Genomic DNA, 23,538 nt, shown 5'->3' with positions numbered 1-23,538 from the left:
GCTGTGGTCTAACCCACGAACACAGCCGTGTTGTTACCCCTAATGACCTTTGACCCCAAAATATATGAAAACGGCCATAGACATTGGCTAATGTCAATGCATGGGTGCATGTGGCACCACTTTGCTATGTTACTTGTGGCAGAAGGGGCATTTTGAAGGTTTTTCGTCTCAGACCGGAAGTGACCCCTTAATGACATTTGACCCCAAATAAAATAATACCACATATGAATTGGGTACCCACAATTCATGTGTGAACATACCGTTACTGTCCTATGTTTTTCTTAGCAAATAAAAAAAAATTGACGGTTTTTCGTTTTATACCGGAAGTGACCCCTTAATGACATTTGACCCCAAATATAAAAATACCACATATGAATTGGGTACCCACAATTCATGTGTGAACATACCGTTACTGTCCTATGTTTTTCTTAGCAAATAAAAAAAATGAAGGTTTTTCGTTTTATACCGGAAGTGACCCCTTAATGACCTTTGACCCCAAATCTGTGAGGACCCCATAGACACTGGGTAATAACAATGCATGTATGCAAGTGGTGTTACTGTCCTACGTAATTTGTGGGAGAAGAAGCATTTTAAAGGTATTTCGTTTTGTACCGGAAGTGGCCCCTTAATGACATTTGACCCTAAATAAAAAAAAAAATACCACATATACACAGGGTAACTACAATTTATGTGTGAACATACCGTTACTGTCCTATGTTTTTCTTAGCAAATAAACATTTTGAAGGTTTTTCGTTTTATACCGGAAGTGACCCCTTAATGACCTTTGACCCCAAATCTGTGAGGACCCCATAGACACTGGGTAATAGCAATGCATGTGTGCAAGTGGGGTCACCGTCATACGTAATCTGTAGGAGAAGAAGCATTTTAAGTTGAAATTGCGTTTTTGACCCCTATGACCCCAGCGTGACCTTTGACCCCACGAGTTTCATGTGACATGTAGGGGCATGGTCAATGATGGTTGTGACCAAGTTAGGTCCAAATCGGTGTAAGCATGTGAGTGCTAGAGCAAATGTAATGGTCGGCAGAAGAAAGAAAGAAAGAACCTGTAAGAAAAAAGACACAGCCGTGACCAACGTCACGGCTGTGTAAGAACGCCAAGAAGACAGTACAAGCCGACGTTCGTCGTCGGCGAACGCAAGAAGACAGTACAAGCCGACGTTCGTCGTCGGCTTGTAAGAACGCCAAGAAGACAGTACAAGCCGACGTTCGTCGTCGGCTTGTAAAGAAAGAAAGAAAGAAGAACGAGATCTGATTGCGTTCGCCTGCGACCGCGAGCATGCACAGCCAGCAGTGACAAATGAGTTATGACCCCGAATCTGTGAGAACCGGAAGTGATCCCTTAATTACCTTTGACCCCGCAAAAATATTACATAGTGCTTAGGATGTCATAAGGAATATGTTTGGTGAATTTCAGCTTAATCGGAACTTATACATGGATTTTGATTTTTTGAAATTTATGATTGACCTTTTGACCCCCTTAATGACTTTTGACCTCAATGAAAAAAAACCCTTATATACACCGACAAAATGCATTGTTCCCATTTTAATTAAAAAAATTTACTATGTTTAGTTGTTGAGATAAAAATTCTTGAAGTTATTTAGGTTTTTGACCGGAAGTGACCCTTAATGACCTTTAATCCCAATTCTGTGAAGGACTTTTAGACACTGGCTATAGGTGATGCATGTGTGTAAGTGACGTCACGATGCTATGTAAAATGTGGGAGGAGTAGCATTTTTAGTGAAAATCCAAGTTTTGGCCATTAACCGGAAGTGGATGACATTTGACCGGAAGTTGATCATGTGACATCTGTGGCACCACCAAATGGTTCTACTGACCAAGTATGGTCATCATGCCTGAAAGCATGTGGCTACGATGGCTGATTTTGATGTTGACAGAAAGAAGAAGAAGAAGAAGAAGAAGAACGCGGTAAAAACAATGCACAGCGCCGATGGCGGCTGTGCAAAGAACGCCAATGAAACAGGACAAGACGGCATTTGAGAATGCCGTCTTGTAAAGATCCGATAGCATTTCAAGACCTAGCCGTGACGCAAGTCACGGCTAGGTAATGATAAAACATAGTAAATGCCTACCTGCAATAATTATTCTGAACATATCAACACTAAGGAAGGTCGTTTGCCTGGGTTTTACTCCTTCATGGCAAAGATGTATGTGCGTTGTCTTGAAACTCAGATCTGCGAAGACGAATCTTAGACTAATAAACCTTGATTATTGAACAAGTCTCAACACTAGGCTGCTTTTTGAATGATGTTGTAGCAATGCCACACACACCTAGAATTGATGTAATGAAACTGAACAATCATGCTGAGTGCAGCATGTTTTAATATAATATTTCAAATAATGCCATATTTTCTGACTTGTGATAAAAATAAATTACGAGTGGGTAATCACTTATATTCTAGTACGTTCATCAACTTGGAAATAAACCACATTGTGTTTTTATGGTGTTCGTACCTTCATTTTTCTCTTATACACTGACATCATGTTTTCTGCTTTGGCTTCTTTTAATAGCTTAAAATAATATAAATTGCAATACAAACTTTTTAATGCAAGAAAATCCTCAAAAGTATGTAAAAGGATTCATGTTTGGCCCAAATTGCCAAAATCACTAACGCCTACTTCTAAATTTTAAGAGGTCATAGGCCAAAAGTCATGGGTCATAGGAAAACTATTATGATTGACTCTTTGATTATCGCAAATTAATATGCTTTTCATGTCGCATAGATCATTTGCATACAACATTTTCACCCCAAAATCAAATGAAGTGATAATTATGTTCATAGATATTAATTAAGGGTGGTCTTAACCCTAGAATTGTAGAAACTTTCGGGCCTCTTAAATGCTAAATTGTTGGTCTAAAGTATATATATTAAAGTATAGGGGAGAGCGGGGAGTGTTCGCCCTAGGGGCAGGTTCGCCCACCGTGCAATTCTCAGCACTACGGCCATCGGGGGAGTTGGCGATGGGAACTTTAGGTGACATAGGTTATTTTAAAACCCCTTCGGACACGAAGGAAGATGGCTCGATCAAAAAAATGCTTATTATAACTACTTTGGATAGTAATTTGTGAAAAACTGAAAAAAAAAATACCTCATCAATTATGCAAATTAGGGCATGTGTACAATTGACGCGATTCCAAATACAGCGCGCCACCTACGATCACGCCTGGCTGATCTATTTCGCGCAGAGCATCATGGGTAAAAGTCGACATCCATGACGCGTCGACGATGTTAACCATCGACCGGCTTTCCGAGGCGCTTGGGAAAATACTTTAGGCTCTCGTTTACAAAAAAAAGAAAACACTTTCAGGTCTTTAAGCTTTGTTTTAAGTAGGCCTATAATAGACTTGATTAAAAAAATATGATTGAGGATAGGCCTACTTAGACCCTCATATGCATATCCTTTAAAAAAAACCCAATTTTTAAACCTTGTTTGTTTTAAGTAGGCCTAATTCTCAATATTTAGAATAACGAAATGTGAATGTTCAGAGTGTTAGGCCTATTCCCACACAAAATAATGGGCATTAAACCCTTATTTTCAAACTTTTCCGAACCCGATCCGAGGCGCTTGGGACAATACTTTAGGCTCTCGTTTACAAGAAAAGAAAACACTGAAAAACATGATTGGGGATAGGCCTACTTAAACCCATGAATATATTCTTTAAAAAAAACCCCAATTTTAAACCTTGTTTGTTTAAAGTAAAGTAGGCCTAATCCTCAATATTTAGAATAACGAAATATTCAATACATATTTTAACAGCATGGACAGCGTAAAGCATTTATTTTTGTTTAATAGGCCTACGATTAAAACGTTTTCGAATTTTATTTCAAATGTAGGGCCTACTCTATTCCTAGTCAACCATCTACGGTTAAAACTCGATGTCAAAAATGTTGATGTCTCTGATCGACCATCTAGGCCTATAAACCCGATGTCAAAATGTCAATTTTCGATTTTGGGTAGGCCTATAAAAGCAAATGCTTTTGATGCAAGACAATTTCAAACAGGAAATTAAATCTAAAACGCAAATTCGTGCCTTTTTTATTTCTTGTTTGGATATCTTTTCCCATAATTATTACCATGCGTGATACATGATTAAGATAAAAGCTTTTGGTTTTCATTCATAAATGTTTTGAACGCTTGTCTTATTTTTTATAGGCCTAGATGTTTTACATTTATAACCTTTTTACAAACTTGAATAGATATGAATTAATTGTTTTAAAGCATTTTTCGTGTGACGTTCCGGGATGACGTTTTGAAACGCTCTTTGTAGCATGATGTAGGCCTACTGTATGATCACGAAAGGTCGTAAATTTAGAAGCCATTTCCTTCTTATAGCCCTATAAACAAAACACTTTCACGGTCCCCAATGTATAATGTCGGGAGAAAATATATACTTGCACTAAACAAATAAACCTGTTAATTTTAAAATAAACTCTCGTGGTGCAATTCTGTCAACCAAATTACATAGGCTTATGAACCGGGGGCTGGCGGCTCAGACCCCCGCTCAGACCCTCAATAAATTTGGTGCGGGGGCTCGAATAGGAATAGTTATGAAGTTTTTTATGCATATTTTCTTGATATGCCTTAAAATAATGATCTTTTAAAATTCATGTACTCTTTTGCAGTTAGAAATTTTCTTCATCTTTATTATAATGTTAGAACTCTATGAGGTATTATTGAACTTATGCATTAAAGTCTCAAATTGAAATATTAACAAAAAATAAATGTTATTTTTATGCGGTAGGCTATGCCTACAAAGTGTTTTATTGCGATCGTAATTTTTTTAATGTTTGATAGTAATATAGGCCTAATTAAAAATACAAATTTAGTCTAAAAATAAAACAAGGACAAATCAAACAATAATAACAAAAACGGCAAACCAATGTGATGCATGTTTATAAGTAATGAGACATTAAGAATCTTTTTAAAATTTACTTGAATTTCTTTGCTGGGCCTATCCCGCGCGGCGGGCCGCTATAAGCGCCTTCGTGCAAAAAAACCCCATTTTTAGAAAATGTAGGCCGATTACAAAAACGCAACACCTATAATAGTATGGATGTTCTTAAGTATGCTGGTGTTATATTATTATCGTATTACAATAAATTTAGAAAGAATTAAAACAATTTATTCTTATAACCAAAATAAAACCTATGCGTTTTCCATTAAAAAAAAAAAGACAGGCCTAGGCCTACTTCGCATTGACTAGGCTCGCGCGTATCAGGCTGAAAAGCATCGCAAAGTTTAAAAACAAAAAAGGGCGGTTTTAGAAAATGAATAACAAAAAGGAAACACATAGGCCTAGTTAGTATCAGCATCAAGTTTGCGGGTTTTAGAAAAGGACATCAGTGAATATCAAACTGCAATATTTCACTTCAACACAGAAAATCTCAAAAAAATTCAAAAAAGTACTATAAAACATTGTGTTTTTAGAGTAATAAATAATCATAAGCATGGTCAGCTATGGTTGATGAAAAAGGATGTCGACCCCAGACACGGGAAATGCCAATTTTCACTGCCGTCGTTGGTGGCGCGCTGTATTTGGAATCGCGAGAATTGTACACATTGTGACTAAGTGACGACGTTTACAATGATTTTTTGAATACAATTGTACACATTATGACTAAGTAATGGCAGTAAAACTTGGTAACATGTGAATAAACTTGAACCCTTTGTTTCTTTTTTCTGTTGCCTTCATACGTCCATATCTGTAGGCTCTTAACTCTCATTAATTTGGTATAAAATGCTAATAAACAGTTCTTGTCTTTGGAGAGACCGAAAAAGACATCACACTTAATAAACTTGATTTCTGAGACTAATTTTGTTACTCCACTCTACACGGAACATTTTCGGGCCCATTAACGACCAGTTACTCCTAACTATCTCTGTAATAATAGGCATACATAGTGTTTTTTCCAAAAAATGTATCCAGAGCAAATTATAAACTGAATGGAAGTATTGACAAAAGAGTTAAAAATAACTTATAATGATGTACAAAGTATACTAAATAACTCCTATATATTGATAAGATTAGTCACACTGTGTACAACTGAACACAATATATTAGTCTTATATTTACAAGGTGAGACACACTGTCTACAATTGTACACACCATTTAAAAAAATCTACACCACATATGTTTGAAGCATTTGATCAAAAATAGTGTTCCATGGTTTCTACAGGTCTTACACTAACCCCTGACTAGAATTTAGCTTGTCCACAATGATATTTCATATAAAATTAAAAAGGGAAAGTACATGTCTTCTGGCAACGTGCTGTAGTGGGTGATGCCCTCTTAGATTATGAAAAGTGCCATTCAGTTACACTCTTGTTCCGGCAGTTAACAGTCGCCAAGTATAAGAAGAAAAGTTTAAGATTTCTGTTCAAAGGCGTGATTTTGCGCTTAATCTGCAAAGTTTAACGTATGTTAAAAGACTGTTAAACTCGAGCGTATAAAGGTGGTTATTTTTTGTTACGTTAAAAGGCGTTAAACTGTGTAATGTTTAGTGGAATTGTACTTTACCTGTTTAACGATATATCTCGCGCCACGGAATTTTAACCAATTATTGTTTAAAATGACAAAAGCAAATGGCGGCCACGAGTGAATGCTGGTCGTGCTGCTTATGGTCTCCTGAAACTTCGTTCAAATAGGTAGGTTTGAGTCAATCAGGTTGCACCAAACTCGAGATTCGTTTGATAAATTATGCATAGACATCGTTGAGACATAAGGGATGGATATTGATGCGTTCATTTGCTAGATTTAACAACGTCATTGGGATTGACATTCTAGCGATACTGTACTGTACTGTTCTATGTGCACGGTACATGTATATCACCAATGTGTGTACCGCGATGTTCAGTTTTGGGCATACGCACAATACCGGTAGCTTACAATGTAGACGAGATGCATTGAAGTATCGGTATGCTAGATCTATATCGTATCGAGTGTGTGAATTAGCATTGTATCGTAATGCATGCGAGAGAGAAAGGCTTACTAGATTTTAATTTTTTACTCGGATACATTGCCCGGATACATAGCGGGTTGAACTGATAAAAAAAATCAAAATACTTTATGCATGAAATTGTATTTTTGAACGAATCTCACAGTTGACCAAGATCTGATGACTTCAAATCTATCATGAATTATGTTTCAGTATAAAATTTTAAAAGAAAGAAAGAAAGAAAGAAAGAAAGACCCAATCATAATTAAATCCAATACAACCATTGATTAAGCAGTTGTATTTCTTAAACAATCCTTAGATAAAATAGAACATATAAATCATTATCTGTTTAGAGTTATTAAGCAAATATTGATTAAAAGACCTTAAACAACCTAGTTGGTTAAGCACTTAAACTTGAAGCTGGTTAAAGTGCTATATGCATTTATTGGTTAAAAGTTTTAACCAACTATTGATTTGAGCCTTAAACAACAAGAAAATTAAGGGCCCTTAACCAATATTTCGACGAGAGGACCACGTCTGATGACTTCAAATCTATCATGAATTATGTTTCAGTATAAAATTTTAAAAGAAAGAAAGAAAGAAAGAAAGAAAGACCCAATCATAATTAAATCCAATACAACCATTGATTAAGCAGTTGTATTTCTTAAACAATCCTTAGATAAAATAGAACATATAAATCATTATCTGTTTAGAGTTATTAAGCAAATATTGATTAAAAGACCTTAAACAACCTAGTTGGTTAAGCACTTAAACTTGAAGCTGGTTAAAGTGCTATATGCATTTATTGGTTAAAAGTTTTAACCAACTATTGATTTGAGCCTTAAACAACAAGAAAATTAAGGGCCCTTAACCAATATTTCGACGAGAGGACCACGTAACTAACACGAGTTTAAGATTGATTAAGATTGTTTAAGACTTTTTTAATTGGCGAAATAAGAGTGTAGGCGAGGGCGCTCTGCACTGTCGGATAGCATATGAATGCACAATTGTGCACATGGTGTTTGTTTGCAGTAATAAGCTTCCCCTGGTATACAGGGAGCAATAGAAGTCCATGTGTACAATTGAATACATGAATACAAAAGCCACCTAAGTCCATAGGAAGTGATTTTGAGAGAAAAACCTGTGTATCATTTTAATTCCTTCAGTTAGATTTACCTGGTCAATATGGTAAGTTTTACGTGCAAATAAGTGGATTAACCTGTATTAGGTATGACGATTAGCATTTCAGGGACTTCGTGGGGTTCATTTTAAATTTTGGACTTAGGTGGTTTTTTGAATCATATACAAAGACAACAATGTTAGAATGAGATTACCACTAGTAAGATAATACAAAATAAAGCACACAGGTATGTATAATGTTGATAAGCATTCTGCCATGTAATATAAACCACACACTTTCCTTTATTAAACCCATTTTTGTTCAAAAGTCACTATCTAGCAATGAATGTGTTACAAGTGGACTTTTATACATAATGGATTTCAATCAATGTGTTACAAGACTCAAATCATGGAATTGGGTGATTCTTTCATACATGCTATTTTTCACATGCTTAATAGACACAGAGAATGAATTTGAGTTGTTCTTTTCATACATATGACAGGCCTATGTATAGCAACAATTTCCCATGCTTAACTCAATTTGGCCAAAGTATGGACTTAGGTGGCTTTTGTATTCATATATTCAATTGTATACAGTATTATGTACGAAGGGGATAAACGTTTCATATTAGCTACGCGACATATAGGGACGTGTTCATCGAACTGCAAGAAACAAATAAATTACACCAAAAGGTAATTTTTCTTGCATTAATAATGTTGTATTATCATTGATACATAAATACAGATGGGAACATGTGGCATTTGTCAAAGATTTAATGCAGTTATACACTCCTTATTCGATTTGTATTTTGCATACCCTGAAGAAAATACAAAAATATGCACAGGGGCACGTTCGCCCTTTTGAGGTGGGGCATGTTCGCCCTATATCTTCCCCGGGCTTACTTACCCCAAACAGGAGGGCGGACATGCCCCATCAGCGTATCATGCAAAATATTAATAGGCCTAATTAAGGTAAAACTACTGAAAAACATGTTTTTTTAAAGTTATGAGGTATCAGTATTACTCATACCACCGTTTGCGTCCTAATCCATTATCCCCCCGAAATTGTAAACTTGGTACTTAAAGCTCACTTTGGACCCCTATATTTTACCCCGACCCGAACAATGCAACAAATTTAGTGACTTCTCATGAGAATGAATGCCCTATATTCTCTTGCTAAATGTTTGCATTTAATATGTTATTGCTATGCAAAAAAATAAACCTTTTTTGTGATTAGGGTGAACCTACCCCACCATATGGGCGAACCTGCCCCAATATGGGGCAAGTTCGCCACTTTGCAATTTTTTGTGTGTTTGCTCTATCCTGTTGCTATTGTAAGGCCTATAGTTCTGAAATTGTGGTCGTATATAGGTAATTAAGTCATAGAGCTTTCACATAGGCTAATCAGGTCATCCCTAACCTTAAAATTGACATCGCTAGGCTGGTCAGAAAAAAAAAATAGGGCGAATACTCCCCGCTCTCCCCTATATACTTATCATTTGACACATCTCTCTCGACGTACAAAATTATGTGTTGGCATACTGTTGTGTTTGCAGTAGTTACTTTCTGCAAGTATTCAGAAGCCGCGAATAATACAAATTTAATTACTTATAGCATGTGTGAATATTCACTCGGTGTATATTTATATCACATGGGACATAACATCGTGGTATTGGAAATGATTAAAGTATATTGCATTCGGTATATTTTTGATACCTTGTCTGGATGTATATAACAAACAAAATAAGCGCACTCTAAAAATAGTATAGCCCGGTAGTGTAGTCGATCTGAAATGATGCATGATTCATACGAAATGTACAGTAAGCCAAATAGTTATGGTACCAGTTGTGTTCACCCCTGTATACCCTAAATAAAGACAAGTATGTCAAAATTAAAAGCAGCCAATACGTATATAGCTCTGATTTTTATTTGTTGAAATTGGTTGATAATTAAAGAAACGGTTACGGAAGAAAGGAAATCAAAAGTGACCCTTTTGTGTTCTAATCAATGAAAGCACGATTCTGATATTAAAGTGTTAACCAGTGGAAGCACGGCGCTAGTTCTCTGTGAATATTAGCAGCTTACCATGCTTACAGTAATGCAAGAAATGTTTAATGTTTAACTTCAATTTTGATATAATTACGTCGTATGTATAAATATTATAGCTACATTCCCAGTGAGTTTTCAGTTCAGAGAATTAATAATATTCACGCGGATAGGGTGAAGGGTTTTATTAAGGCTAAAAAAAACGTTTATTAAAAGTTTCCCTACTTCTTAAGCTGATAGCACATAGCTTCTGGAGTCAAACCGTATTGCTTTTTTCGTGTTTTTTTTGTGTGTTGTTTCTTTCTTTCTTTCTTTTTTTTTTTTTCTGGAGTTAACCTTATTGGTTTTTTTTTTTTTTTTTTTTGTGTTGTTTCTTTCTTTCATTCTTTCTTTTCTTTCTTTCTTTCTTTCTTTCTTTCTTTCTTTCTTTCTTTCTTTCTTTCTTTCTTTCTTTCTTTCTTTCTTTCTTTCTTTCTTTCTTTCTTTCTTTCTTTCTTTCTTTCTTTCTTTCTTTCTTTCTTTCTTTTTCTTTCTTTCTTTCTTTCTTTCTTTCTTTATGACTTTTCACGAACTTTGATTGCAACAAATGTAAACAACGACTTTGCCAGCGAAGTTACATACTTTTTCTATGTAAACAGGATCATTCGCTTGAGTAATGATCCACGATCGAAACGATCACCACACAAAGTATACGACACTCGAAGGCATACCAAAATAGCGTTATCCGGTAAGAGAATTACGGAACCAGATTATTTCGTAAAACAACTTAATGACAGACCTTGATTGGGCACTGTCGTATACTATAAAGCACCCATATTAATACCGAATGGTTTAGGACATGGTCACTGCATAATCCTACAGGGAGCACATTAGTTTGACAAGGGAGTCACAGACCCATTATTGATTAGCCGCGGATATTAAAAGCACAGCTCATTTGCGTGCATAGCAGAAATTATAATTTTCTTTCTTTCTTTTTTCTTTCTTTCTTTCTTTCTTTTTTTTTCTTTCTTCTTTTATTCATTCTTTCATTTTTTTCTTTCTTTTTAACAAAATAACAAAATAATGATAAAGTCATCAAATGAAACCTGGCAATCATCTGAGACACTGGCTGGCACAAAACATTTCCAATTGTTATGACCTTTGGTCATTTAAATGAATTATGCAATGTGTGTCAATATTTATCGAGTCACTGCTTAAAGAGGACACCCATTCAATACCTGTTTAGTCTCACTCTCCATTGATAAAAGTTGTTATTGTACTACGTCAGAAAATATCTCGCATTGCGCATAAGTGCATGCATGATTACCTGCGAACGAACATAAAACACGTCCTTGGATCAACTAAAGAAAGCACAGTTTTGAGTAGTTTTCTCCATTATATTTTACAGTTTCAACGCTATGATATAGTTCAGTTGTCTTCGATTTATTTGGCCTCTGTGTCTGTGTGTACCAACATCGTGTATTTCATCATCCAGGGTCTATGATTTCATCGAGTGTTTTCCATTGGAGATTTACTGCAATTGACGAAAATGCTGATGTGAATCATGCTGTGAAACTGAACTAAAAAAAAAGGTTTGTTTCTTTTGGTAGGCCGGTAAGAAATTGTCAAATTGTAAATACCTGTATTTTCAGATCCCGGGATCATGAGCTACAGTAGGCCTATTTTTACTGGTTGTGGTATAATTTTTATCATCTTATCTGCACTGATATGACTGACAGTTCATTTATACAGACGTCTGTCAGATGCATCCGGTTTTACGTCAAAGACTATTTAAGGACATTAACATGATTAAAGCATGGACGTACTAAACACCCAGGGGGGGCACTCCCATTGTGGCCTGTACACCATCCGCGATAATCATCTTTTGAAAAGCACCCTAAACAAGGATTTACCCTTGGCTAAAACGACACCCTAAACAGGGATTTCATTCCTAAGATCAAATTTCATACCCTACTTTTAACATGGCCGAGGCAAATCCCTGCCATTTCAGATAGGGAGTGCCTCCCCCGGGCTTACAACGACTGAAATGCCAGGATTGGTTAATACAGATATATACTATAGCATGATTCCGATTGATGCAAAATAACATGCAAATATATACATGCGCGTATTTTTTTTTTTTGGGGGGGTTTTGGGGGCGCCAGCCCCCCGGGGTCAAAGTAGGGGGCGGCAAAAACGAAGGGGCGGCGGAAGAAGGAGGGGCGGCAAAAACAGGGGCGGCAAAAACGAAGTGGGCGGCAAAACGAATTAGCAAAGAAAAAAGGGCGCCAAAAATTGAAAAAGCATAAAAAATTTTGAAAAAAGGTTGCTTTTGCGCTCTTCACTTTTTCAAACGACCGTGAAAAAAATTGGGTTAACCTTTTCGGGCTGTTAAGGAAGGGGCGGCAAAATTGTTTCTTCTTACTTTTACATGCCCTTATTTTGTAGGCGATATATACCGATAATGTCGTGCACATCAGATGGATCGGAGATTCAATGGTCTAGTGAGTGTGTCTTTCTGCGGGATCTTCCTGGAAAGTTGGATTTTCCGCTGTTGATTAAAATCAAAAGCGGCTGGAGAGGAGACTCTGATACAGAAGTGTTTGGAGTAGAAGAGGTACGTTAGGGGCGAACTATTTTATTTTCATGGGGGAGAGGAGAGGCGTGGCATGGGATTTGTTTTTTAAACTTCGCCCATTAACAAACAAACAAAAAACTTTGCCCCCTCCCCCCAAAAAAAAAAACACACACTTCTATGGAAGTATACTATAAAAGTATGGGTCATGTAGTCTTCGTCAGTAGGGATCTATGTGAAAAACAAGTCATCGTTTTTTTCGGATAACACTTAATAAACACTAAAATACGTTTATTTTTGTATTTTACACGTAAAAGTATAGGAGCCCTTGCACAGGCCTATGACTAACACTGTAACACGTTTATGAGGTATTTGTATTAAAATATAAACACTCTAACACCTTTTATATTGCCGATGTAAACATATTTAAGTGTTACTAATCTATCAATAAATCCTTCTATAGTGTTAAACGTATCAACGGCTCCTATACTTTTACGTGTAGGATATATACGCGTTTTAGTGTTTATAAGTGTTATCCGTTGTTTTTACTGTCTCTTCACTTTCCTTCAAGTACTGTCGGTTAGAGATAAATGTAATTTTAATTGTAATTCTTCGCTCATTTTTATCTAGGTTTACCGACTCCACTGTGAAGATTTACAGCGACGAGTCATAGCTGTAGATGAGTCTGCTAATCATTGGAGCTTTCCTCTTCACATGTCAACTAAATTTTTGACTCCAGAAAAACAAGGTATATCAGATGTAGACATTTTTTTTTTTTTTTTAGCGGTACCTTTCGCGTGTTTATAAAGGAAAATCAGATAAGAGCATGCAGTATTGAATTGCAAAAACATATCAGATCTTGGTTTGAGGACTAAGATGAAAACTCGCCCCTCGTGACGCATCTTTCACCGTGCAACTGCATGTATAGGCATGTAACACTGATATCCGTTATTTACACAGAGACATACTCTCACGTTTTGTAAAAAAAAAAAAAAACAAAAAAAAAAAAAAAAACGATGTAATATAAATTATACACAATCTATGTAAAAGTTTGTCAACAACTTTTACCATGCCATTTTTGGGTTACTACTCCTTCATGTAATTATATACAAAATTAGGGTTAGGGTTAGGATTAGCTTACACGAAATAATTACATGAAGGATCGACCATTCGACCCATTTTGGTGCAACATTGTGGTAATCCTAATCGGGAAGTGAATTTCGCTCTACATGCAAAATAGCGTACGTGGAGGCGGGACCCCAGACTGACTTACACCACAGTGTCGATTTGCACCTGCATGTACACTTTGGAGATTTGCACCTGTATGTACATTATTAGAGATATATGCGCGTGTGCGTGCGCTTCAAGTTAGCATGCTATAAGTACCATGAGTAAGCTTAGTTGCAAATTCTGAATATTTTTCATTCAAAGGGTTACTATGGCAACACGTAACCTATAAAGACAAATGAGGCATCAAAATGCGCAGTTAAATTTTGTGTTATTATCTCGTAAGGAGAGGGATATTGTGATGTGTTTGTACACTCATAGAAATGACTTGTTCGCCTTGTTGGCGCAATTCAAAGGGATTAAGTTTGGACAACTCAAAAATAGTGTAAAAGTTGCGAAAACAAAATTCATTTTAGTTATCCAAACTTAAAAATGCTGAAAAAGCTGCAAAAGTTCTGTCAACTAATCAACTTTGTTGGCATTACTTAAAAAGTTGATGTAAGTCGTTGCGTCAACTTTTTAAGTAATGCCAACTTCTGAATTCAAGTTCAGGGAACTTAGAAAAATAAACAAGGTTCAAAGAACCAATCAGTTGAATTATTGTAACTCAACATGTAAGTTGATGTAACTCGTTCATATTAAGTTACTGGTACTTATTGTTTTGAGTTATTCCAATTTGGTACGTTGTTACTTAATTCACGTAGGCCTAATTGGATCATTTTCTGCACAATTAGCAGTATTCTATTCAAATATTTATTTTTGTAATCAGTGCACAATTTTGTATACTATAGCACACCTCTAGAAAATGTTGCTAACCTAAGCTAGTTTTCTGAGTTGTAACAACTCAATAAAGTAAGTGCAAATGAGTGCGACCAACATAATGATATCGAGTCAGCGTTACTCAAAACTGTACGCGTTGGCATTACTCGGAAAGTTGACGCAACGACTTACATCAACTTACTGAGTAATGCCAACGAACAATTTCTATGAGTGTAGTGTCTATCGTTACTAAGATGACGTCATGTTTATTTCAAAAGGTAATGGACCAATGTATCTTGAAACTCTTCTGTCTCAATCCAAGAAGCTACCATCCAAGATTCAATTTGCTCCTCGGGATGACGTGTTAATGAAAATCGAAGGAGATTATAACGATAATTGGGAGCCACTGATCAATGGCATCTTCAAGCCGTTGGAGGTTACCCGAGCTCGGTTTTTCAAAGCGAATAAAGTTGAACAAGGTAAATGACTCTTTAAGACAATAGCAATTCAGTGTGGTCCAAAAAGAACTTTACCCAATTTGGAAGGCTAATTTCTTGGAACTTGAAGCTATGTTCAAAAGTGTTATATGTTCTAAATATATATCTTTCTAAGAATATGCGGTGAAACAATGAGAGAAAAAGAATTACGCGTGGACAAGTGATTTTCGACCCACTGACGTAAAACTACTGCCATTTTGTTAATTAAGCTTCTTTGACTCTCTTTTCTTCAACATATTATTTGAAAAATATATATTTAACATATTTATTAACATTGGAAATAGCTGCTCTAAACTCCGAGAAAGTAAGCTTTCAAAAAGTTCTTTTTGGACCATTCCGTAGGGGAAAGTAGGGTAATCCCGGGCACCTTTCGTTAAGGCTACACAGGTACAAGATTAAAAAAAGTTCATCAGTGAAAATCATATCGAAGCAAAGTAGGAGTAATGTTCTAACTAGTAACCAGTTTTTAATAACTCAACATCTATAGTTAATAAGTTATAATTAAAAAACAAAATGGTAAAAAAATGATGGGGTAATGCCGGACACGGGGTAACCCGGACACATGATTGTTGCTAAGAGGGAAAGTGGAGTAGGATGATAATCCCCTAGAATGTATTAGGTACTTCTGTTACCTCAAGCATACAACTATGGGGGCTGTTGTTGTTGTCTATATTTTCGAAATGACAAGTGTCCGGCATGCGTTATTTCTTTCTGCAACCATAATGGGCCGCAATGCGATAACACATAGTACATACATGTAATTATAGGCCTATGAGGCTAGATATAACACGAGTTTATTACCATTATTATTTCCTCTTACTTAATAAAATAAAAAGAAATAGATAGAATTAAAATTCTATAACGGTTTACCTGGGGTTCGAACCCACAATCTATATATCCATAGTCTAATGCCTACACGACTGTGCTATGATTCGTTGTGCCAGAAAGGTGTTTGTTTATGATACTTATTGATTACGGAATAAACTGCATACACACAATATACTATTACTAGTATATTAGTACGAATAAATACGAATATAATCCTAACCCTAATCCCTAACCCTAACCCTAACCCTTACCCTAACCCTAACCCTAACCCTAAACCCTAACCCTAACCCTAACCCTAAACCCTAAACCCTAACCCTAACCCTAACCCTAACCCTAACCCTAACCCTAACCCCTAACCCCTAACCCTAACCCTAACCCTAACCCTAACCATAAGACCCTAACCCTAAGACCCTAACCCTGACAATAATGAACCTTGCCTCGGACTATGCGGTTAGTGATATATTGCGGCCCATTATGGTTGCAGAAAGAAATTAAGCGTCCGGCATTACCCCATCTGTATAGAGACGTATGTGTGTCCGGGATTACCCCTCACGGTCCCGATTTATTTTTTCAGTGCTTGTTCTACTAATCCATTTTAAGATACCAAAATTCATACATTCAGCTAACAATCAAGTATCAAACATAATTTTCATCCATACTTTATCTGTGTCCCTTGTCGCATTAACTGTCACCCAGCTAATAAATCACTTTTCAGATAAAAAGTCAAAAATGACAATTTCTGTTTTTCCGTAATTTTCACAAAGAAATACGAGACCCAAAGCGCTGGTAGTAGTACACGTCAGGTACACCTTGAGGTAGCTAATACCCTAAGGTAGTATAATAGTACCACCCTTCTCCGTTTAGCTGCAATCGATGTGTCCGGGATTCCCCACAGTCCGACATTACCCCACTTTCCCCTATAGGTATAATTATGGTAATAAACCGCGACAAGTATTTGTTCAACAATGAGGCACGAGCGTCAATCCCGTGGGGTGGTGGTGAATGCGTTCCCCCACCGTTTGGGAAAATAGCTCATTTTTATTCTTTTCAGCGACCTCTTACACACTGACCGTAATACTACCGATGTTCATTGGTTCAAAGACAGTTGCCCGCCGCTAGCGACAGAACTATAAAATTGCATTCAAACGAAATAAACGTAAACCAGAGATCTCCGGTGTGATGCGTGGACGTACTCAATTATCCTGTTTTCTTTCAACATATTTAACATAAGACATGACTCTTTATGGGAAAATAAACCTCTATTTTTGGACATCGTGATTACCCTGCAACTGCCAAACGTTTTGCTAAAACAAAACAAATGGGCACTTAGAAATTGCAAGAACAAGTTAAGAACATTTTAATGTTGGGTCGTTTGAAGCTATATGTGCTATTCCAGTTGAAATTCACATACCCCTATGGAAATCATTACCTTATTCTCCCACACAAGGTGTATGGTCGTGCGCCATGAGTTGGGATACCTAATATGGCGGTGGAGTAACACTTTTCCACCTTAAGTGATGTTTATGATGTCATAATTTCCATAATACTTGTCTTACAATAATAAATTTGGTGTCATTTTAAAGAGTAATCTATACTCTTTTCATAGCAATAAATAAAATTGGTTCATATTGTTTCAGTTTTAATTAGGATTAAGTAATTAATGAATTGGTGATTGCGGTGGTGGCTAGGGAGCCGGTGGCTAGGGAGCCATTTTCACACTTTTAAAAGTTAATTTTAAAGAAATGGGATAGTCCATGTGTCATGAAAACACAATTTCTGGATCAACAGACCTCAAATACACATAAATAGACAACAAAATGAAATAAAAAGCTTTAAAATAAGAAATTAACATCATTTTATTAAAAAAAACAAAATTTTTGAGACCCCCCCCCCCTAACTTTTGGCCAGCACCAGCTCATTTCTTGGCCGATTTTCATTAAAAAGGTGTCAAATTGCTCAGGAAAGGCAATCAAGGCTCATCAAGTAAGATGTTACTTAGCTGCAAGATGAAAGCCATTGTAATTTTCAAAATTTCCATGTGTTACCGAAAGGGGTCCCAACTAACGGCGCAAGACCGTATAGATTTCGAAAGGAATCACCCATTATGTAACCTGATTTGAAATTCACACTCCCTATGTAGAAATTCCATTTCAAATGAATCAGCCCAATTTGTTAAACACGTTTTTCGGTTTACAAAGTAAGTTTCGAAAAGCCAAAACTTTTCTTACGCTAAATTTCTATAATTCGTCGGCTGTATTCCATAGTGGCGTATAGTGATTTTTGGTAATTTTTTTGAAAATTGGCACATATGTTTTTAATGATGTTTTCTTTCATTTTTTCTGAGTCTCATCAGTCATAATTAGCTAATTAATTAGTAATTAATTAATTAAATGTGGCGTATAGTTACAAAGTGACATTTTTTGTATTCCATAGTGGCGTATCGACCATACGCCACTTTTTATACACATTTTATAATTAAGAAATATCGGCAAAAATGAAAAACTTTGTATGTCATAGTGGCGTATACCTCGCTACATGTCATAGTGACGTATCGTGACCTATACGCCACTATGGAATGAAGACGACGAAAGGTACGGTTAACATTAGGTTAGGGTATTGCGTTGTGCGTGTTTTCCATAGTGACGTATAGTTTTATACTTATTGTTGTCAGTTTGACAACAATATGATGTATTTATTTACTTTGAAAAATATATAGAAATAAACTCTATTAACTACCGAAATTTCACATCATTTTCAAAATATGATGAATGTCTGATTTACACAACTCGATTTTAAATTGCTATTTCTTCAAGTCCGATTTTCTCGAAAAGTTGTTTATTCGCGATGCCTCACTATACGCCACTATTGAATACAGCCGGCGAATTCTCTTTTCAGGTATTGTCAACCCCGGGGTGCATATTTTACCAGCCTACTTACACATCATGGTCCAAACCGCATTAGGTTTCGAACATAAATCTGATGACGATTGGCAGAGTCATAAACAGAGCATGAGTCGAGATCTTGAAAGTAGAGTGAACTTTGACATGTACCGAGGCAGCATGGGTAAGCCAACAATATATAGACCTAAATGCACTTTTTGATATTATTTCAGTATGTGTTGTGTCTTTTAGATGCTATGCAGAAAATAAGACTCCAAAAAATCTGGAAATTGACTTTTTGGTATAAAACTTGGAGCGATAGAAAATAAGAACTTGAGTATTATTCAGTTTCTACTGCGGCCGTAACCTTATAACTCATGTCATTCAAACCCACATGTTTTCACATTTTAACCGCAAAAAATAATCAAATGTAAAAACGATTAAGGTAGCTTGAAATATCACAAATAAATATAGCTTGAAGGGAGCAATTAGTAATATCAGATTACTTTTATATTCAGGCCATAAAGCCTCAACCCACAGCCTCAACGGTGTAACGTATGCATTCAGCCACACTGACAAGCCTTGATTGTGCCCTTGCAACGCGCGTGCGGTATATACACCGGTCAGCTGTAAGCGGCAGTGGCATACGAAACACGAAACCGCATTAGGCGTCTACCGTGACTTACATCATCTGTTCTAATTTTACATTCCAGATATCAAGGTTTATCCTTCTGCAACAATTCGGAAGACAAGAAGGAAGTCAAAGGTTGACTTGTATGAAGAAATAATTCCACGGACTGTCTCCATTAAGACGTTACTCAACCAACGACGCCAAGAAAGAGACACGCCCATTGAATCCAAGTCTGATCTTGATCAGTTACAAAAACGCCGTCATCGTAATGCCGAAACCGGTGAGACGTCAATCAGGGAAGGGGCATGTACGGTAACCGAGGGAAGGTCAAAAAGTGAATTAGTAGAGTTATCTGATGCAACAAAAACAGGTGCTGAATTTCAACACGAACAATCCGAAAGAGAAGCTGTGATATCTAATGTAGTTGATGATGCCGATATCAACCTAGGTCATTCAGACAATGATCAAAGGTCCTTTGAAGATCCGATTTACGATGTTGTAGAGAGGAGAGTCAAGGTTAATGACAGACTTGATATAGAAAACAATAGCGATATTGGAAACTGCGATGTCATTGTTCCACCTGTTCCAGTTAATAATGCGAAGGACAATTGTGAGTTAGACAAAGGTCCGAAGAGTAGCGATCTCCAACCGTCTCAAATTGGTAAACCTGATAAAATTTTTCAAAATCACCAAGATAACAAATCAAGTAAAGAACCTGTGTATGCTGCAGTAAAGAAGAAAGGCCGAAGTAATGATCTCAATACTAATAGCGTAAAGGAATTGAGGAGAGTTCAAGAGCAAGATGAACGAGTTTTATATGCAGTAAATGATGGTCACGCTAAAGAAGAGATCAAGCTTACAAACGGACAAGCTATTCAAGATAACAAGCATGAAGGCGTATCCTCAAGTCGACATACTCTCCTCTTATCGTCTCCTAAACAGCAAGATCAAAGGGCAAGTTTCGTTCACAGTAATAACAAGTTCACATCGAATGCTCCAGACTCGACGAAAACAGCTCAAGACTGTGAAGAAGAAGTTCTGTATTCAGTGAATGATAACCAACCTGACGAAAGTATCCAGGCAACAAACGGACACCCCACTGATAATAGCAATAGGCAATGTGTATCTTCTACTCTGAACAATGACCACTCGCCACCTCTCAAACAGAAAGGCCAAACGGCAAGTTTCGTTAACAGTGATACAACGTTGAAGTCAAGTGATTCAGAATCAAAGGAAGCAGCTCAAGGCCACGAAGGAAAAGATATGCATACAGTAAATGATAAATATGCCGACAAAGAAACCAAGGCAACAAACGGAAACCCAACTGATGATGGAACTCGGCAAAGTATTAGTATATATCCCAATCTGAACAGTCATGACCTCTTATCATCTCCAAAACAGCCAGATCAAGATGACAATTACGTTCAAAATAACGATACGTCAACATCAAATGATCCACATGTGAAGAGTACAGAATTGCAAGAAAACCCGAACTTGACCAATCACAGTAGCGAGGGCGACGATCAAAACTATACAGCTGAAGAAGAATCGAGTGATGTTTTAAGTCTAGATGAAACAGGTGTAGATAAGGTGAATGATATTGATAATGATCAGGATGTTGTCGTCATTGGACGATCATGGACGCCTGGTGATCCAGACCAAAACATATCATACTTTTGAATGAAGCAATATGTGACCCGGCAGCACAAATGAGCCGTAAATTCCCTAAATTGTATTCTGAGTTATGGTGTAAAATGTGTATGAAGGTCGTATTCATCGGTAACTTAAGCTGGCCCGACATCAGACCCATTTTGATAGTCAAAAACTAATCAATAATCCTATTGTTGAAGTGGATAATAATCTTCTACCTTAGATGGCTATAGAACTTTTAATAGCTCTGGTCTTTGTTTGCTTTTGCTAAATCCTGTTCAAGTGGTGGGTTACCAGGCATTGTATTTTGTACAGGTATGCATAACCAACAAGCAACAATGAGAGAACTTTCTTAAACCTCGTTGACTTGGGGATGATTTGAAATGACCGCCAATTATGACTGTTTGATATTTATTGCCAGCAATGTGGAAAAAGAGACACATGTAAAAACGTAAAAAGCTATAATTTTGTTGAAGGAGCAAAGTTTAACAAACCATAACCCCGCTTCTGGATATCGTTTGAAGTCAAATGATATACCATTTTTAAGTTTATGATGTTTATTTTTTAACACGAAATAAAACAAAATTGACCGGGGAGGAATTTACGGCTCATTCGCCGTGGACGGTCACAAATATATTTTGAAATCCCTTCAAATACAGCAAAAATAAAAGCTCGCGTGCGAGCGAAATATGCACGTCATCTCCTGTTTAGGACTTATCCTACTATGCGAATTAATGTTCTATAATGAGACAGGGAAATGGAGGAATTTATGAAACACTTTAAAAAACACCAGTGTTATACAAAAAAGAATTCTGAGTTACAGTGTAAAATGGGCATAAAGGTCATATTCATACATAGGTATTTCAATTTGGTGCTACGTGTATCTCATTAAATGAGGTACACGTAGCACCAAATTGAGGTACCTATGAATACGACCTTCATGCCCATTTTACACTGTAACTCAGTATACAATTGAGGACATTTACGGCTCATTCGTGGTGTACGGTCACATATAAAGTAAACTAACTACTCTGTCATTTTATACTACTTAAGAAAAAGATACATCGTCTTAATGATTATTGCATTATTATGTACCAACAGAGATTTAATTCTATTTCTGATAGAGCCATATTTGTCTAAACACTGGGTAGCATAACCTTTTCAGGTTTGTCATAATTTATATCTACACATGACTTGTAAAGAAACGCGGTCATAATTGTACTTATATCTGAACACTCAAACGTAAATATTAAGTACGTCGTATGTAATATACATGAAATTTATGTTGAATAAATACTACATATAATTGAATACAATAATGCAGGCATGCACTTCGATGTTAATTTTACAAACATTGAAAATGAATTTCAACATCGCTATACATTCCCGGTATACATCACTACCTAACATAGCTGAGACGTGCACCTGTTAACTCAGCAAGTATTTCGACTGCTCAGTGTCGGAAGTGGGTAAGTGCAATAGCTGCCCTGTAAACATCTGGCAGTTTGCACACTGTATTGTACTCATCTTCACATGGCAACTACACACGGCAGCTATTGCACTTACCCACTTCTACCAATGAACAGTCGATTTATGAATGATAATTAATACACCATTAACTGCGTCCAAACAACTTTAATACACCTTTACTGTCATTATATTGTAATAGGTATTTAAGGTGGTACTACACCCCTTGATAAATTTGTGGCTATTGTAGCATTTTTCTCACAAAACAATAACACACTGGTAACAAAAGGTATGTATATTATAGGGGCAAGGAATCCAGTTGCTTCACTGGAATTTCAGTGACTCAAGACAAGCGGTACGTTATTTATGATAAGAAAAGAGGTACCGCTAGAATGTCTTAATTATAATGAACCATCTTGAATCACTGAAATTTCAGTGAAGTAATTGGATTCCTTGTCCCTATAATATACATAACTTTTGTTACCAGAGTGTAGTTATTATTTTTGAGAAAAATGCAAAATTAGTCACAAAATTTATCAAGAGGTGTAGTACCACCTTAAGCATCCATTCCCACTGTTCTATTCCATTATTCAATCCATTTCAATTATTATGTTTTAAACTTATAACGAATACGTGTTGATAAAAAAATATATTTAACGCAGAGTATATGTGACCGTACAGCACGAATGAGCCGTAAAATATCCTCAATTTATTCTGAGTATTACAGTTAAAATGGGCATACAGGTAGCATACCAAATTGAGGTATTTCAATTTGGTGCTACATGCCCATTTTACACTGTAACTCAGAATACAATTGAGGACATTTACGGCTCATTCGTGCTGTACGGTCACATATGTCAACAAACATCCGTTAGGTAAACATTACTGGTAGTTATATATTGA

At 36.4% G+C, this 23,538-nt stretch overlaps 1 protein-coding gene across 1 annotated transcript; it reads left to right on the top strand.

Annotated features, from left to right (window-relative positions):
• Positions 1–12,586: 12,586 nt before the first annotated feature.
• LOC140143931 (uncharacterized) lies at positions 12,587–21,198 on the top strand. Its single transcript, XM_072165772.1, has 5 exons — positions 12,587–12,739; positions 13,328–13,445; positions 14,962–15,162; positions 18,904–19,071; positions 19,601–21,198. The coding sequence occupies exons 1-5, from the start codon at positions 12,587–12,589 to the stop codon at positions 21,196–21,198; spliced, it is 2,238 nt and encodes a 745-aa protein (XP_072021873.1).
• The last annotated feature ends 2,340 nt before the right edge of the window (positions 21,199–23,538 follow it).

The sequence above is a fragment of the Amphiura filiformis genome, unplaced genomic scaffold (genome assembly GCF_039555335.1).
Source record: "Amphiura filiformis unplaced genomic scaffold, Afil_fr2py scaffold_32, whole genome shotgun sequence".
In the NCBI taxonomy this organism is placed as follows: domain Eukaryota; kingdom Metazoa; phylum Echinodermata; class Ophiuroidea; order Amphilepidida; family Amphiuridae; genus Amphiura; species Amphiura filiformis.
This window is presented reverse-complemented; position numbering and strand designations above follow the sequence as displayed.